The sequence below is a fragment of the Salminus brasiliensis genome, chromosome 13, assembly GCF_030463535.1.
Source record: "Salminus brasiliensis chromosome 13, fSalBra1.hap2, whole genome shotgun sequence".
Taxonomy (NCBI): domain Eukaryota; kingdom Metazoa; phylum Chordata; class Actinopteri; order Characiformes; family Bryconidae; genus Salminus; species Salminus brasiliensis.
In genome coordinates, this window is record NC_132890.1 from 29,815,968 (window position 1) to 29,833,017 (window position 17,050).

The 17,050-nt window shown below is 41.8% G+C and overlaps 1 protein-coding gene across 2 annotated transcripts; it reads right to left on the reverse strand.

The window, feature by feature from the left end:
• onecut1 (one cut homeobox 1) lies at positions 1–14,828 on the reverse strand. 2 transcript variants are annotated; one of them, XM_072694661.1, is made up of 2 exons: positions 13,211–14,828; positions 1–7,344 (listed from the first exon to the last, which is right to left on the reverse strand). In XM_072694661.1, the coding sequence occupies exons 1-2, from the start codon at positions 14,334–14,336 to the stop codon at positions 7,055–7,057; spliced, it is 1,416 nt and encodes a 471-aa protein (XP_072550762.1). In that variant the 5' UTR covers positions 14,337–14,828; the 3' UTR covers positions 1–7,054. The 2 variants fall into 2 exon arrangements, with proteins under 2 accessions (XP_072550762.1, XP_072550761.1); XM_072694660.1 differs by having other exon boundaries at positions 13,196–14,828.
• Between the last annotated feature and the right edge of the window lie 2,222 nt (positions 14,829–17,050).

The window sequence follows — 17,050 nt, forward strand, 5'->3', positions numbered from 1 at the left end:
TTTTGCTGTGCTGGAAAACCCAACTTTTTCTTTATTTTCTACACTTTTCGTGACTACAGAAATGCTGAAACATTTCAACACTGAAAAAAGCATGATGACATCATCACTTGCTTCTCTTTTTTCTCTTTTTTCTTGCTTAGCAAACACAGTAAATGATATTGCACGGCAGAGGGAGAGAGAGAAGGAGAAAGAGAGAAAGAGAGAGAGAGAGAGAGAGAAAACAGTAGCAAAATCAGAGGAGAAAGAAAAAGCACGTAGGTTTCGTTGAAGCAGAATGGCAACTGAAAGCAAGAGGCATTACAGAAACACAGCGGGAGAGGGAGGCCTAAGGCTTCGCTTCCCTTTACCAGACATACAGTACAGAAAAAAGCACTGGGTAAGATGATTCTGATTCATAGTCAGAGAGAAAGAGAGAGAGAGAGAGAGAAAAAAAACCCAAACAAAATAAAGACAGAAGAAGTGCTGAGCTAGTCATGGTAACACAGTTAGAGCTACTGCTTTAGAAAAAAAAGAAAAAAAACAACAGCATTTTTTTTCTCAAGTCAAAAAAACCTTCCAGCCTTTAAATATGATCATCGCTTGAAGGAAAAGGAAGAAAGGAAGAGAGAAAGAAAATGAAAGCATGATTTTTTTGTTTGTTTTCCAGATGATTGTCATAGGCGCTCTAAATATTGTAGGGCACACAGAGCCAGGCCTTTCGTATCAAACGGAAACTCCTTTTCCACGACAACCAACTGGGACGGGTAGAAATGATTCGAGCAAAAATCCCAACATTCACGTACAACGAGCTATCTAAGAGACGCACTACAATCTGCCAGGACGGGACAGGAGGAGATTTCGTAGGGGGAAAAGGGAGGGGAGGGGAAGGAGGCGGATCCCGGGGAACCGTGCTTTGCCTTCTGCAATTGATGGGACGTTACGTGTGTTTAACCCCTTAAACTGTAAGGATCTGAATGTAATCTACAGTTCAGTTTGTAGTAGTTGCTGAATAATCATCATAGCAACCACCTGGAATACCATAGCAACTGCCAAACGACAACCTAGCAACCACTTTTTTTGTTTTGCTTGTAACTGCACAATCACTCCTTTTCTACAGGACTTTTGTAGTTCAGTTTTAGTTCAATCAATTTTTAGCTTTAAGATTGAACCTTCAGTATAAGGGGTTACATTAATGGTCACCAACTCCACCAATCCACCTATCTACAAAGTTCAGTTCCAACCCCCATCAGCTGCACATGCACCAACTAATCAGCTTTTTCAGATATGAACTCTGAGCCGTGGTTTGAGGGTGAACTTTGCAAGAACTAGGTAGATCTTCCGCCAGTGTTGGTTACCATACACATTTGTGTTCAGTCTTTCCTAATGTGGTAACAGAGAGAACGGAGGCAATGCACTTGAAGCAATGTATTGTGTGTGTGTGTGTGTGTGTGTATGAGTGTGTAAAGACTGAACTCAACCAAAACAAGAACAAGTAGGTAGTTACCTCATCTAATTCCCTGCTAGATGAAGATACTGTCACTCTTCAAAATCGAATATTCCAAAATGTTCTTTGTACCACTTTTGGTTCCTTAGAGCACCATTCAGTGGATGGTTCTTTGGAAAGCAACTTTGGGAAATGAGAAGCTCACAGAACCTCTAGGTCGTGGAAAGGTTCTGAGAAGAACCCTTAAATTGGTATACAACCTTTCAACAATTGCACAAACCACTTTTTCAGACATATCTCCCTTTGGGGTCACCTATAGACACTTTTTTAAGAGTGTGATTAAACACCAATGGAATGAGACCAAAAGCTGCCATAGACTTCCTGCAGATGTGCTGCATAGCTGGATGGCAGATTCTTGTATCAGACTCCCGAGTTTACTGCCCTAGCATTCAACATCTGAGCAGAATACTCAGAACCTCAGGGCTCATACATCTAAAACAAGCCACCCTGCCATGTGCACATAATGAAGAAGTCAGAACATCAGAAAGGAACATCAGGATGCATCTCAAATGACTTCCTACTGTCTACATATTGTGCATCATGGGCAATACAAAAAAGCAGTGGGGACCACCAGACAGTGTTTTGCTCTAATCTTGTGATCTGATGTGATCTGGTATAGAGCAAAAACATGAAGACATAAGGTGGCTTCTGAGGACTGGGTGCCACAGAAGAACCATGTTGAGCTCCCTGTTGGGCAGTGGTTCTGAAAATAGTCCTCATGGATCCCTAGACAGCTTACATTTTTACTCTATCCTTGATTGTAGATGGTAAAATCTGGGGACCAGTTTGTGCAAAAGAGCCGTGAGAGTGATGAACCTTTCAGAGTTGAAAAATCGACACCTTTACGTTGTACTCTTTGTACGATTCTTCACACTCACAATTCATTCGTCTCTAAAGAACCATCCAATGAATGGTAAGTGGTTGTTCCATGGCATCGCTCCAAGAACCCTTTTTGGCAAGAGAGTGTAGTAGGAAGCTAATTCTTCAGTGAAGAAAACAATCAAATAAACAGGAAGGCGTTCACTCTTCACACACACTCACACACTCACACACATACACTGATTTGTTGGTAAAACTTTCATTCGCAGGTTTATTACTTTGCTCGTTTGTCGTCACACAAGTGTGCACCGCAGAACGGAACCAGACAGCGCCGCCACTTCTGTCAAAACAACTAAAAATGCACCCAGTGACATGGCTCCTGTCCCGGCAGACCCGCTGCCCCGTCTCGGCTCTATCCCATGTATGCAAGACACAGCAAAAGAGTGTAAGGCTACACACAAGCCTCAGATTGTACACGTTCACCAGTAGATTCGTCTACAAAGTACCTAAACACACCTTCTACCCTCCTATACCCGTGCAGACACAATTTCAAGTCTGCCTCACAGATGCCAGTGCTTTTTCGTCCCACGTGTCACACATATTTTCCAACCGTTTGGTTTGTAGAAATCTTTGGATGTGCAGTAATGTCCATGGAACAACCGTTCACATCAGCGCTTTTCAATCTTCGCCTTGGGGGTACCACTGTCTGGCAAGTGTTTAGTGCCCCAACGCACCTGATTCAACTCGTCAGCTCATTAGCAAGCGTTTGCGCAAGAAAACACTACAAGTACCCGTAGCAATTGTACTCCAGGACGAGGACTGAGAGCCTTTGATTTAAGTGAAACAGAAAAAGGACGTGTGAACTAGGAAAGAAAACCGAAAATGCAGTGCACTGCTTTTTGGTTAGTCTGTGGAGTGACGGAGAATGTTCTCCAGAAGTGTGTGTTTGTGTTTTCCGGGGTGGGGGGCAGGATGGCATGAACGCCAACGTGTCTGGCAGTGTTTTTACGACGCAAAATGGAGTGCCAGCCGAGACACGAACCAACCACACACCTCCAGCGCATCTGCACTTCCGACGGAAGGCCGTAACATAAAAAACGGAACGTCCTGTTTAGTGTTTTTTTTTTTTTTTTTTTTGGTCTTCTTTGTTTTTCTTTTTCTTGTTTTCTCAAAAATCCTACTATATACAAATCTATATTTTCTACAAATACATAAATTAAATGATAGAAAAACTCAATTTAAATTAAACGAAAATCACAAACACGCAAACAGAGAAAGGAGAAAAATAGAAACACAGCATCACAGCAGTTGGTTTTACCCTGTAAAAAAAGAATAGTCTACCATCCTTATAGCATCGGAATAACACAACGTCTTAATAATAAAAAATACGCTTCTCTTTTTTTATCCTTCCCTGCAAGTTCCCTAAACCCACAACCTTGTAGAAACTTGCCTTCATTGACCAGAGCACTTGATCCAAACCTTCAAAATAAATACTCATAAAGATCTTTTTGGTTTGTTTGTTTGTTTGTTTAAAGTAACGACAACAATTACCAAACTAGGTTCTGCCTCAATCACATAGACTTTCTATACAACAGAACTGTAAGAATTTATTACTATGAGGTATTCAGAGACATCGGTAAAAGACATACACGGCCCAAAAAACGGTGGACACGCCTACCAGGTGATGTGAACAACGAGAGGTGGTTAGGGGTGGGGGTGGGTCTAGATTGTGTGTTTGGGGGGGCTTAATGTAGAGGGGAAAGAAGGAGGAGCTTTGGTTTATCAGCACAAAGAGGTGGAGAAAGAAAATTCCTTTGGTATGTTTTCATTGCATGGCTGCACTGGCAAAAGCACCACGGTGAGAGAGAGACAGAAAGAGAGAGAGAGAGAGAGAGAGAGAGAGAGAGAGAGAGAGAGAGAAAATAATTCCGTTATTATTATTTTTTTATCATCTTCGTCAGTGGCCCCTCTAGAGGCTGAGGTATTCCAAGAGTACAAGGTGAAAATAGAGAGGTCAACAGCGGTTTAACACTTTGGTTCAAGCAAGGCACTCGTCCTGTGAGTTCGACAAAGTCTGCGGGCGTGTCTGCAGAGGGCGCTGTCACATGAGCACGGATGAGAATGGGACCACACTGAGTGAAAGGGAAGGGCAAGGTGGACAGGAGGGAGAGGGGAAAAGGGTGGGGCGTTGGGAGGGAAGGGGGTCATCACACCATCTATTTATCCACCACTTCATTCATATAGGCCGTGCAAAAAGAGAAAAAATCTTTGGTATTCTTTGGTATCATTAACGTGATAGAAATCACCAATGGAAACTGAGTGAGGTAGCATCTTTGGTTCGCACTATAAATATCAGTAAGTCTTAACACACCTTTCGTCTTTTTTTGTTGCTCTTTTTTTCCGTTTTTTTTTTCTTTGGCCTTCTTTTGTACATGAAGAAGAAGCAGCAGCATTCTTTTCTCTTTGCTTCGCTGTTGAAACACTTTCCGAAATAGTTTCCGAATCTACTTCTTCAGTTTAAAGCTAACCAAGCCACAAGAGACAACAAGGCCAGATATCTTGTGACAGAACTGGAGTGCCGTCTATCGACCAGGCCTCTCCACACCGAATGCACCACTCTCGGCGAGAAATCGCAAAAGGTCATAGTGCTTTCTTCCGAACTTCGTAATGCATAGAATCTAGTTTTTCAGTTCCAGTCTAAAGCCTCACATAAACCTGTGCGTTCTTCCAGTCGTTGTGGCTTTGAATAAAAATGGGCTGTTCTGGTAATGGGAAAGGCCATGCAGGACACTTCAGACACTACTTAGACATGGACAGCATTTTCTAACGTGCTGTTTGAGAATGAATTTTGTAAAAAAAAAAAAAAGCTTTGTTGTGATGATGTCTGATGAAGGTCAGAAACGATGGGTTTAGAAGGAGATGCAACAAATCCTAACATTGGTGGGGGGTTTTGGGGCTGAAGACCATGGTAGGGCTGTTTGATTGTGGTGGACTGACAGCCATCGGGTTTTCTACACTGACAGTCAGAAAGAATGAAGCTCAGCCGTTCTGACATCACTGAACACTACACTGATGTTAGCCAGCTGTGTCTGATGTCCTTGAAGAGAATCTACCCTGTCAATTTTGATGGTGAACCACAAAACATCACCTGATCTGCCCACAAGACGATGCAAGATGCCACTCTGCTCATTAAGTCTTGGACTAGAATGAGGAGTGAGAAGATTCAGGTGATGTTATGGCAACACAATCCGCAGATGTAAAGTCATTAAGAGCATATGGGACTGCGATAGTAAATGTGTGGAGAAAAAAAAAGAACTTAACCACTATGGGAGGCCTTTGTGAGGTTGTCAACAAAGCCAGTTGAGGACCTACAGATGCTTGATGCTGAGAGAGTATCAGTCATCATCTTTTGAGCAATTCTTTTCGACTGTGACATTCACTCCGAGGTTTAGTTCCCTCTACTGTCAGTCCACGGCATAACTGCTACCTAACAATCTATCCCTGCTTGTCGCTTTGATTATTCCTTGCCAGTCCAGAGGAATGAAGTCCCTCCAGGGCTATGGAAACGTATGATTGGTTGATTATATTATGCATAAAGACACTGATACTGCCCTGTGAGGTTCAAATCTTTGGCGTTTAGCTGCTGGCATTGTTTTAAATATATAGTTACGATACAAAGCGTGTTAAAGCTAGCAAAGTTCTCCCTGAAGGACAAAGGTTTGAATGGTGTAGACAAAGTGTGAATACTTGTCTTTGAAGTGCTTTTTGGTATGATGTAAGTAGTTACCCGCTCAGTTAAAGCTGTTTGAGGCATGACATCAACGTGACACATTGTTCTTGATTGCGAGCTAAGGGTACGTCACTATCTGAGCTTGACAACTAGGCTGGAGCTGAACGTTTTCTTTGGGGTGAGACTCGAAGGCTTATGGGGAACATATCATTTGGCCCATAAGGGTTTCTTTGGTTACATGTTTCATACGATTGCTAAATGTAAACTGGTTAAACACGATGAATGCAAACACAAATGTGTCAATAACTGGTTCCTACGTTCCCGACAGTTAGGAAGAAAGCACTACAAAGGAGTGTGGCATTCTAGGAATACTTGCTACAGATGCTACAGCTTCTTGTTAACATCCACGACCCCCACAGAGATTTTTTTTAGTTTGTTTGGGGAGAGGTGGGGGTGTCGTAGAGGCTTGAAGCACACACAGGTGTATTTGTTTGATGTCATCACACCTGTGCTTGTCTCCACAGGCCAGATTCTTTAGATTCTTGGACCGCCCGATTGGACACAGTGCTTAAATTCATGTGACGTCACACGCCTCAAATCACACATCAAGGAAAAAACAACTAAAACAAAAACAAACAAATCACTCCACGGTGGACTCAGCGTCCAATCAGTGATGAGGAGAAGGTCCATGAAAGCAACCAATCACATCAAAGGAGAATGACCTTAGGGGCGCGTGTAGAAGTCGTACAACCAATGATTTGAGAGTAACTCTTTTTTTGTTGTTTTTTTTTGGGGGGGGGGATTTTTTTGCAGTATGTCAGACATAAACGAACGAAGTCTTAAATACGCGTCAAAGAAGTCTTTGGTTTGTTTTTTTTTCTTTGGATATTATAAATATCAGTACTGTACAAGTTTTAAGGGCAAAAAAACACTTCCCAGAAGGTCTCTGGTTAAGTTTTCTTTAGTTTTAAAGCTTTTCCACCGAAGGTTTGACAGTCAGTCTGCAGCCGGATACAACTCCGTCACGCTTTGGTACAAGTGCTGGAGGAGGAGTTGGCAGAGTTGGAGCTACCATCATCCAGCCACTTATCGAGGCTCCGCCGGCGCGCGTTCATGAAGAAGTTGCTGACGGTGGCGAGCTCCAGGCCCAGCTGCTGAGAGATAGTGATTTGTAACTCTTTGGACGGGCGCTTGTTCTCTTTGAATATTGCATGTAAAGTCCGTCGCTGGACGTCGGTGAAGACCAGCCGGGGCTTCTTCGAGACGCTCCCACGCTCACCCTTCCCCTGCTCCTGCTCCTTCCTTTTGCAGGCTGGACAAAAACAAAACACAAACACAAAGAGAGGTCTATGTCAGATATATTGCCCTGATGCATCATTGAGAACTTGAAATTACAAATGACTGCATGATGAATGATGTCATGGTCACCAGTGTCATGGTACTAATAATGAGATATCATATGTCATCTACATAAACATATGCCATGTACACTCCATGTACACCAGGCACATCATAAAGATTCCTAATTGGGTCTTGACTTGGATGTCCGGTTCTAAGTGAAATCACATTAAATGGTGTGTTCTGCAGGCCGGCGAAGATGTTTGACTCAGTCCTATAGAAAGTTACTCGAAGTTTATTGTTCACCCAAAGAACTGAAACCCAACTCTGAAAGCAGCCATGGAAATAAAACTCTCCCTCACTTCTCATCAAGGTGTGAAAATGAACTATTTTTGTAACCCCTGCTAGCTGCAGTGAGGACTGTACTGCATCCAACCACAAAAGCATTGGTGAGTCAATGCTCTTTAATGAAGATTACACAATCTAAACGAATTTCCATTATTAGCTCATTTGAGTTACTAGAAGTGCTGTCTGCATACCTGGCTGGACAGCTGGACCAAGAGCAGTAGCACATTCCCATAGACTTTAATACAGACATTATAGTTTCTAGTCAGGGTCCCAGCTGTGCAAATTTACTAAGATACCAAGAATTACAATAAATAACCAACATAACAAAACTAAAAATGAATATTAATTTGCTAACACAGTGTCATCTCACATTTTATTCGGCCTATAGAATAGATGTAGGCACCTATTTCACTTATATACTCATCTGCTCAATCCTAAGATATTCCAAGAGAAGACAAGGTAAATACAATACTGGAGAAAACACTGAAAGATACATAGCAGACCTACAACATTGGGAAACTCAGGTCATGTTGTGAGAGAACTATCCATGGTGCTGATTTTCAAAGCCTTATTAATTAGTAGATAATTAGTAGATGCTATTAACTCTGAACCCCTGTACAGCAGTATGGTCTCAGACTGGTCCTCAAGGACCTCCAGACAGTCCAGATATTTTCCTCAAATCCAACTCACGACACACAGAGGTAGCACAAAAATGTGGGCCATCTGAGGATCCTGAGGACAGCTTTGAGAACCAATATCCTAAAGCATCAGGATATGTTGCCTGAATTGTAGTTCCAGACATTGCCACACGAGGGCACTCACAGTCTGATAGCGACAAGATAAGTCTAGTAATGAGTTCAGGTGAAGACAGGAGTCAAAAATCCCTTAATTAAGTAAATCATTTCGCACATCAGCATTACACTCAGACAAGCTGCCTGTGCATCTTTAAACAAATGCACTTTGGTATTTTTGTAAATTCTAGGGTGCACTGTTTGTATCCAACCTACTGCAGTGCATTTTGGAATTATAGGCATGCATATCCTCCACTGTGTTTTTGGACAAGTGCAAAGTGGCAGACGACCAAAGCAGTGCACTAGATAGTGAATAGGGCACAATTTGGAAGTAGTTCTCAGAATAAGTCACACTATCTCAGACCCAGACTCTAATCTTAGATTTAGACTTGGAATTAGACTTGGGCACAGTTCAGAGTTACACTCAGGCATAGACTTGGACTCAGATTCAGACTGAGTTTAAAATCAGTATCAGACTGAGCTTAAATTGTGGCACACTTCAGACACAGTTCCGAATAATACTCTGGCTAAGACACAGAGTCAAACTGAGCTTAGACTCCAATTCAGACTCAGAATCATACTGATTTTAGACATACCGAAATTAAAACACAGTTTAAGGGTCATAATAAGACTTAGACTTTAGACTCAGCCAGATTTAGGGTCTGACTAAAACATGAACATAAAGATTCAAAAACAGATTTAGAGTGAGACCTAATGACTAAAATGATGGTTAAACTCCATTTCTATATGAGCTATTATTTAATAATTCATTTTTTAGGTCTGAAATATATATTTTGTATAAACTACTATTAACTATGAAACAATGAAACAATGAAGGTCACATATAATAATAGAAAAAACCCATATATTAAATGGATATTAAATTAAAATTAATACATATAAGTGAATAAATGAACCAACAGATTCTATTCAATTCTATCTTACTCATTGTGCTCATCAAGATGCTGAATTCCACATTTATGTATTTAAGAAACCCCTCTGTAGTCCTCTTGTCCACAGGCCAGCTCTTGGGTGAAAGTTGGGTTAAACCAGCCTGCTCTGTCTGGACATATCTGTGTGAGAGCTCAGTGATAAAGTGCTGAGTGAAGGGCAGTGAAGGCCTGTAGCTCCTGTAGAGACTCCACTGGCTGAATATTAACACAGCTCGGCCTTATTTTACTGAACACCACCATCCTTCATCACTGATACTGTCCACTTGCTAATCATTTACAACACACAGCGCTGATAGAGCAACACTCTCATTACACAATCCCACAGAGAGACACACACACACACAGAGAGAGAGAGAGAGAGAGGCAGAGAGAGAGAGAGAGAGAGAGAGGCAGAGAGAGAGAGAGAGAGAGAGAGAGGCAGAGAGAGAGAGAGAGGCAGAGAGAGAGAGAGAGAGAGAGAGAGAGAGGCAGAGAGAGAGAGAGAGAGAGAGAGAGAGAGAGAGGCAGAGAGAGAGAGAGAGAGAGAGAGAGAGAGAGAGAGAGACAGAGAATTGGAATGTTAATATTAAATAATATTAAATAAAGACAAACATTATCTGTCTATAATTGTTTGCAAAAGCACACAAAGCACACACATTCACACACAACTACTGTTTAATGCAACAAAAAGGCAAATGCAAAAAACCCAAACAAAGAAATACATAAATAAATAAGCAAATAAATTAATTAATTAAATTAAAAATTAATTACATCACTTCACAGACTTTCACCACTTGATTGCAGCCAAACCAACTCACACACACAGACACACACACACTACACACATTAATTGTGCTGTGAGCTCCAACCAAACCACTAATTAATACAACAAACAAACAAACTAATTAAATAATTAATTAATAGACATGACTGCAGCTGAAACACGCTGTAACAAACACACACAGTTTCAAACCAACAAATGCGCTGAGAGCTTCAACCAAACTCAACACTAATAAATAAATAAATAAATAAATACATAAATAAATAAATAAATGCGTGTTAAGGTCATTAGCAGCCAACACTCATCATTTAATGATAAAACACACTAATACACCCACTCACAGACATGTTACCTGTGTTAGGTGCTCTGTCAACCGATCAGTTCACATTAATAAATACATATTTTACATTTTAATAACATGTGTGTGTTGTGTAACTGCGTTTTTACAAATTCATCATGAAAAGATTCATCATAATCCGTCAGAAAACTCCTCTGTCGTGTTTACACTTTTCTTCAAATAAGCGAAGCGGTTTATTCCCGGAGGCTCGCGCTGCCCTCAGCTCGTGCTCATTTTAGAGAGTCGAGGTGAATATGGTGTGGTTTAATCGGATCGGTACAGGATGATCCACAACTGCAGCTGAATCTCAGTCCTCAGACAGTCAGACAGAGGCAGAAACTCACACTAACGCTGAATGAAATCAACAGCACATTAAAATCTAAACCAAAACTATATAGATAATATATATAATATATATTCTATAATCCAACATAATACAGCTCTGAGCTTCCAAATGAAAATAAAATAATATCAAATAAATAAATGACTGCCTGAGGAACATTCGGCCTGCAGCTGAATAAAAAGGGAAATCTGAATAATCAATATTTCAGAGCGGATCAATAAAACCCCGCAGCTCGTGCTCTGAGGATTTACTTACTATAGCGCGAGAACAAAACACAGTCTCATTATTAATCACACATATATTAAAATAACCCTCGTTATTATTGCAGTTTTTCATTTAATATTAAAATCATATAACTAGCAGAATTTATGTATAGTATGTATAGAGCTGTATTATATTACGATTATAATAATCTAATAATACCAGCAATATATTTATTCTTATTATTGTTTTTCTTCTTATTATTAGTATTATTGTTATGAGGTATGCGCTATATATGCATTAGTTTGAATTAGCATGTAGATTATTAATATTAGCATTATATTTCAATATAGTGTTATTATAATATAATAATAATAATATATAATATATAGATGTGAGCACGAGCTAAATCATTTAAACCGTCTAACGAATAAAAATGATCAGAACTTCTGCAACATAGTTAACACTGTTCATTTATTCTGCATTATTATTTCTAAATATTATGATAAAGCATTATTAGTGATAAATGTTAACTACGGCACTGAATTAAAAGTCAGTAAAAATGTAAAGAGCAAAAAAGAAAAAAGAAAGAAAGTAGAAAAAGACAAAATAATTCGCAGACACACACACACACGCGCGCGCGTGCGCGTTTACCCTGCACTGCTGATTAATGCAACTAAATAAAAGGTAAATACATAAACATGTACTAAGGTCGTTATAATAAAAACGAGTACTCGGTGGAGTTTCACCACATTATTGCAGCCAAACACACACACACACACACCAACGCACACACACACACACACACTGCTTTATTTGAGTTACTTCTCAAATATACATTATTTTTAACATGTATTATAATAATAATTATTATTATTATTAATAATAATAATAATAATAATAATATAGTGACTACTAGATAACGCCACGTTGTTGCGTTAAAATCGCAATAATTAATTAATGTTACTGAGTGTGTGTCCATTTGCTGTGCTTTCCCCACGTCTCGCGAGACATGTTAATGGGATCCTAATTAATTACCGAATTAAAGATCATTCTGAGGTTCTGAAGATCTGAAACAAAACCATTAAACATCCAACTGACGCACGGAAAGCACAAAAGCCACCCAGCTGCACCACACACACACACACACACACACACACACACACACACACACACACACATACATACATACACGCGCGCGTTCCCCGCTACAAAACCACTGATCTTTGAGCAAAACCACAAGTTCAACAGCGGTTAAAATGGAAATGATGAAACACACAGAAAACCATTCAGAATTTCATTACTTTTTACATTTTACCGGCCCAGTTTCCACAGTTCGGATCCACCACAATGCTGCACAAAAAGGGTTCTATAAAGTACAGAATAAGGGTCATCAGATTCAGAACTATAGTGGAACCCTTTCTGGCGCTATTGAGAGGTATTTTAACAGGTTCTATAAAGACTGATCTGTACCGGTGTCTGCAGAAGAACAATTTAACCAGGCAAGGAAACATTTAGGCATGCAAAGGTTCTGTATGTTGTCATGGTTGTCACTGTCATGGTAAATGTGAGTGTGGTTGGATCTCAAACAGGACACTGCTACAGTGAATCACCTTGCTCTGGATGGTCCAACACATACAACTGAAGTACCACAGCTGGTGCTTGAGGACCAGTGTAACACCAACACCCAAAGATCAAGGGTAAACCAGAAGAGGCATAAAAGCCAAACATATTTTTCTAAAGCTCCAACTGTGAACACATCATGACTATGGGGTAGCTCAGTGCAGCCCCCAGAGCAAAAAGGGGGTTGAGGGTAACAAAGCCTGGGGCTCAATACACCAGTTCACCACAAACAGGGACAAAGAGGAGACACTGAGCTGCAGAATCCCACACACAGCACTAATACACACAACTTGTTAATCAGTAAAAATGGCAGAAAGCCTGAAATACCTGGACTGTTTCAGTTACCAAATCTTGAAGGAAAAGAAGAGAGCTAAGATGCTTGGATGGATCAACGGTTGAATGAATGGAAGGATGGATGAATGAATGGATGGATGGGATGTAGAGATCAAAAAAATCAGGGATCCATTACCTATTGCTGGCTCACCTGCGAGGCGCAGAGCAGACATCCTCTGGAACTCAGGCTCCTGGAGCCACTTCCACATTCTGCGGAAGGTCTCTCGGCCCGACTTGAGCTTGCTCCAGGGCTTGGGATTGCGGAGCAGGTCGGACAGGGTCCCCTGGGATCGGCACAGCACCCTCTGAGCGAAGATGGCCTGCGGGATGCTGTAGCGCTTCAGCTCTGTGGTGATCCTCTGCGCCACTTCTTTGGTGTTCACCTCTTCTACTGGTCCTGGGGTGCCAGGAGCTCCAGCAGAGCCCACCTGTGCCCCGCCAAGAGGCTCCCGGGTGGACCCGAGGGCAGAGGCATGTCCTGGGGTGCCCAGGTGGGCATGAGGGTGGTGAGGGTGATGGTGCGGGTGATGGTGGTGGTGGAGGCCGTTGAGCTGGACCATGCCAGCCGCCGCCACAGCTGCTGACGGGCTTACATGTTGGTCCCCATGCCTGGCCAGTACGGCAGGGTGGTGTGCTGCCTCGAAGCCATTGGGTGCAAGCATCTTGTCAGCACCCGGGTGGGCGTACGGTGGGGGTGGAAGGCCCTGCTGGGCGCTGTGGAGGCCGCCCAGCCCGGACCCAGCCAGAGGGGACAAGCTCTGGCCCATGGCGCCAACATCCTTGTGGTACGGCGCATAGAGGTTGTTCATGGAGGCCAAAGCCCGGTCATCTCGCATCAGGGTGAAGCTCCCAGTGACGTTGCCCGGGATCCTCTGGTGCGGGTGAGGGGGAGGCGGCGGATGACCAGGGTGGTGGTGGTGGTGGTGGTGATGGTGGTGATGGTGGTGGGGGAACTTGTCCGAGACGGTGGAGATAGGGGGTAGAGGCTGCAGGGGAGTGAGGGTGGTGTAGGTGCTGCTCATGCTCATCCCAGGAGGAGCCTCACAAGCCATGGTCATGGCAGCGTGAAGGTGGCTGGCCAGCCCTTGCTGCTGCTGAGCCTGAGGCTGCTGGCTGTGGTGTTGGTGTTGATGTTGGTGTTGGTGTTGTTGGTGGAGGAAGTCGCCGCCCTCCATGACCACGGGACGCCCCCCCCCGCGGTGGGTCCGCTCGCCCGGCAGCAGGTCCGGATCATGGCTCAGGTCGCCCATGTTCTCCATCAACAGCTGAGCGTTCATGGCGCGCTGGAGCTTGCGGGCAAACCATCTATCTCAATGGCTAGGAGCAAAAAAAACAAAAACAAAAAAATTATTAATAAAAAAAAACGCAATAAGGAGGGGGGCGTCCAAAAAAAGCAGAAGACGAAGATGATGATGATGTAGATGATGTATAAGACGATGAAGTCCTCACATGCGGTACAAGTTCTGTGCGCTCTTAGTTGCGGTCGGAATTTTTTATTTTTTATTTTTGTTATTTTTGAGTTCCCTTTATGAAGTCGTCTTCATAAAATTGTTCTTTCAGTGTGAATAAATATAAAAAATGTTTTCCAGTTTTTATGTCGTTTTTCCGAGCGTATCCTCCGCTTTGTTGTAAAAATGAAAAAAGATAACATTAAAATAAATAGAAATTAAAACAATTTTAAGGCCCCCGTCCGTTCGGCAGCGCTTGATCGGCCGTGCTGTCCGTCCCTGTCCACTCCTCTCTGTCTTTAGCCATGGCTGCTGCTGCTCTCTCCGTTTCTTCTGCCCAACTGCTACAGCGCTGCGGCTCTCCCACACCGCGCATGCGCACTTCAGACCAACCCCCCTCTCAACCACACCGCCTCCCGCCTCTGACGTCACTTATTAAGGAAGTTACCCCAATCGCTTTAAAGCGGAGTATCAACCCCAATTACTGCATGTGTCCAGTTTTAATGACCTGTTGTGTTTAATGGGCGGCCAAGCAGTAGCGTTTGAGCCCTACAGAACAACAGGATGGGCGTGGTGTTGATTAATACTGTACATGAAGGCTACTCTGGTCATGGAAGCAGGACTGACCATGTGAAGAAAATGTACATGCAAATAGTGGCTATTTGAGAGCCTCCTTAATAGAGAGGAGGCGTACATCCGGGTTCACTCTGAGGTCTTGTAAACATTAATAAGCACGTGGAGAGCTGCTGAGAGAGGTGTTTACCTGTCCGTGAACACGTCATACGCTGGATATAGGGTTCTATGTACTGCTAAAAGAGCTCATTGACTCGTAAGAACCATCTTAATGCAATTCTAGCCTTCTGAGAGATCTCCAGTTAACCTTAACGCTCCTGCCATCAATGTGCATGTAGAGTTGCTTGAATGTTGTTTGAATGTTTACATCTAAATCACCAGACTAGAACCCTGGAAATATGATTAATATCGAGGTAAAGGTGTATAAAGAGGTGTTTGCATCGAAATAAGGGCAGTAAAAATGACCAGAGAAACGTTTAATGGCTGAACCTCAACACTGTTGTCAGAAACTGAGCTTTTTAAGAGCCCATGTCCTACATATTCTTTGTATTGTGTTCCACTGAGATCCACTTATAATGTTTACATGGGTTTATGCACCAAAACCATTGACAGAATGGCCCAATTTCCAACATCCAGGAACCTTATACATGTAAATAAGATGTGTTCTGATGTGTTCTGATTGGCTACCTCATTCAAAAAACTATCTGAGCCGAAATCTAAGTATATAATGTTCTTTTCTTTTCTGTAAATACATCTTTCAGCTCTTTATTACCTTTATTACCTTTAGTACTTTCTACTTTTTTTAATTTATCCCCTACCCTATTTATTGTTTAGTGTAATTTTCTTTTAGTTTAAGACTGTGTTCTGTGTTTCTTTGTTACTTGTCATACGTGTTGCTCTCACCAAGACAAATTCCTTGTATGGGTAACATACTTGGTGAAATAAAGAGATTCTGATTCTGATTCTGATTCTGATTCTGATAATATAAAAAATAGGTATATATAGAACTTCTCTACAGTCTGCAGTGTCTGCAGCTTATTTTCCATTTTTATTTTTTTTATTCAATATGGAAACAATAAAAACAATATATGCATCTATGACAGCCTATCTGCCTATTCACTGTACTGCAGTTTAGCTTCAGTACAATAAAGCTACAATGCAGTGTTTCAGCCCCACATGGACATGACAGCCAATCAGAATATAGCTAATTTACATATTGGAGTCTTAAAGGCACAGCAACAGCCGGTTTTGCTCTGGTAGATACAAGAGTTTAAAATATAGTGGACTGAATAAAATAATAAAAATGTAGCATATTGGCTCTTTAATATGACAGAAGTTTACAGTAGTGTTTACATTCAAATGATTAAACACTTTTCCATCATTGATATCAGGTGTGTACATTCAACACAAATTATGTTTTCTACTGTTTTTTACTAACTAACATTTACACAAAAATAAGTACATTAAATAAAATGAATGCAAATAAATTATTTAAAGAATGACTCAAAAACGACGCGTGTGCTTTTTTTTTTTTTTTTTTTTTTTTTTTTAACATACAGCCTAACAGCACCCCCTCACACAAAAGCAAACATTTCCCCCGTTTTATCTTTCAAACATTCACATTTGGTCCGTAAATGAGATATGGATTAATGGAGGGGCGTTTGAGGCCCGGCCTGAAGCTCGAGGCTGCGGGGGCAGATCGTTTTCGCGCGCGGGTAAGTGGGGCAGATGTGTCCATTGTTGGGTTATTAGCTAAGAGTAACGAACCAAGCTTAGCAGGGGAAACCCCGCCCTCTGCCCCCCTCCTTCTCCCCCCAACAGCACATTAAAGCTGCTCGAGTGAACTTCATTCAGCACTCACTCATGAATGAACAGAGGAGGACACGCTTCATGAAAAACGCCTGTTTATCAATATCAAAGATTCATCCTCTTCTGGAAATGACAGTTGATATTTACATCCTAGAGGACAA

Bases quoted from the DNA above. Each gene is read 5' to 3' on its own strand.
- onecut1 (XM_072694660.1), bottom strand. From the start codon at position 14,336: ATGAACGCTCAGCTGTTGATGGAGAACATGGGCGACCTGAGCCATGAT. The intron at 7,345-13,195 runs GTAATGGATCCC...GTTTTTGTCCAG, and splicing joins CGCAGGTGAGCCAGCAATAG to CCTGCAAAAGGAAGGAGCAG.